Below are 1,348 nucleotides of genomic sequence, written 5' to 3' on the forward strand. Positions count from 1 at the left end.
AAGGGTTTAGATAGGGCAGTCAAGCATTTTGAGGCTGGAGACATATCACATATAATGACAGCTCAGGTATGATGGTTTAATAGGCATTAAAAAAAGCATACTAGTATGTTTGTGTATACTAGTATTTAAACCATCCTTTTTTAACATTTCAACTATGCCTATATAAATTTTTTTTCAGTTTATTTTTGACCTTTCATATGAAATTCTACAATGAATATATAACATATTGAACTGTTTACTTAATGGAAATATTGATTACTATAAGAATGAAAATGATGAGCGAAGACGGACTATGATGAAGAGAATAAACCCTTATTTAGATAAATGGTAACTTTCTATCTAAAAGTTCTTATCTCAGATGTTTAACATTTATAAATTCAACTTAGATTGACGAGTCCCTGGACTACATCAGGGCTGACTGCTTAGCTTCCATGAAAAAATTGAAGTACAAAGTTTTTCTCTGTGTTGAGGATAGGACTACAGTTCAGTATGCCTATTGTGAATGTCCCATTGGGTACGCATAATTGTAGAAACTAACATGAAAAATACAAAGTTAAAGAAATAAAAAAATTGATAACTTCCTAAATCACAAACAAATTCTACATATATTTTTTTGATGTAGTCTAGCCCAAACATGCAGCCACATTGGAGGACTGTTGTTTTATTTACACCATATGCATCTCACAGAGGTGCTAAAGGCAGACAGTGCAACCTCAAGGCCATGTCAGTGGAACGTCCCTCGTCCACTGAAGATGGACCCCATGCCCTTGAGGGAATGGAATCTCGGGCGACCGAAATTGACAACAGAGGGGGAACTGGAGTACCATGAGAGGAAACAATTAGACTTTGATCCTCGGCATCCTGAAGAGAGAGACTTTGATTCCACACATGCCATGGAACATTTGATGATGTTAAAAAAAATATTTCCCAAAACTGGTATAAAAGAAGTATTCATCGTTCATTTTAATGTATAGAAAACAATACATAATTCATGTTAGATAAGACTAAATATCGGTTCAGTTTAAGATTTATTTTCAAAATCTTGATAAATCAATTTACTAATTTCGAAAGGAAAATGTGAACTCACTGGTAGAAACAAAAGTGTTAAACATGTTTATCAACGTGTAGGCATAAGAACAGCTGATTAAAATTTAAAAGGCAATGTTTGTAATTTTGCTTTACAAAAAAATGCAATGTACATGTATATTACAGTCTATACACACAAAAACCACAAAAAAGAATTAATACAAATATTCAGCTTTACAAAACATCAAAATTTTCATTCTAGGCATGAGTCACTTATGGACCATTCCAGATGAGACACCTAATCCATCTGAGGAAATTGAAG

The 1,348-nt window shown here is 33.2% G+C and overlaps 2 protein-coding genes across 2 annotated transcripts in view; one reads left to right on the top strand and one right to left on the bottom strand.

Annotated features, from left to right (window-relative positions):
- The first annotated feature begins 215 nt into the window (after positions 1–215).
- Positions 216–1,348, top strand: part of LOC134276478 (uncharacterized) — a 2,269-nt gene continuing 1,136 nt past the window's right edge. Inside the window, exons 1-3 of the mRNA XM_062758730.1 lie at positions 216–514; positions 623–936; positions 1,289–1,348. The exon at positions 1,289–1,348 is cut by the window's right edge and continues 63 nt beyond it. Of these exons, the coding sequence (XP_062614714.1) occupies positions 432–514; positions 623–936; positions 1,289–1,348 (457 nt within the window). The 5' untranslated portion in view covers positions 216–431. The remainder of the gene's footprint in view (positions 515–622; positions 937–1,288) is intronic.
- Positions 1,036–1,348, bottom strand: part of LOC134276477 (uncharacterized) — a 5,684-nt gene continuing 5,371 nt past the window's right edge. Inside the window, exon 8 of the mRNA XM_062758729.1 lies at positions 1,036–1,348. This exon is cut by the window's right edge and continues 61 nt beyond it. The gene's annotated coding sequence lies outside the window, so the exon portion shown is untranslated.

The sequence above is a fragment of the Saccostrea cucullata genome, unplaced genomic scaffold (assembly GCF_032062105.1).
Source record: "Saccostrea cucullata isolate Sc308-1 unplaced genomic scaffold, CSIRO_AGI_Scuc_v1 ctg11227, whole genome shotgun sequence".
In the NCBI taxonomy this organism is placed as follows: domain Eukaryota; kingdom Metazoa; phylum Mollusca; class Bivalvia; order Ostreida; family Ostreidae; genus Saccostrea; species Saccostrea cuccullata.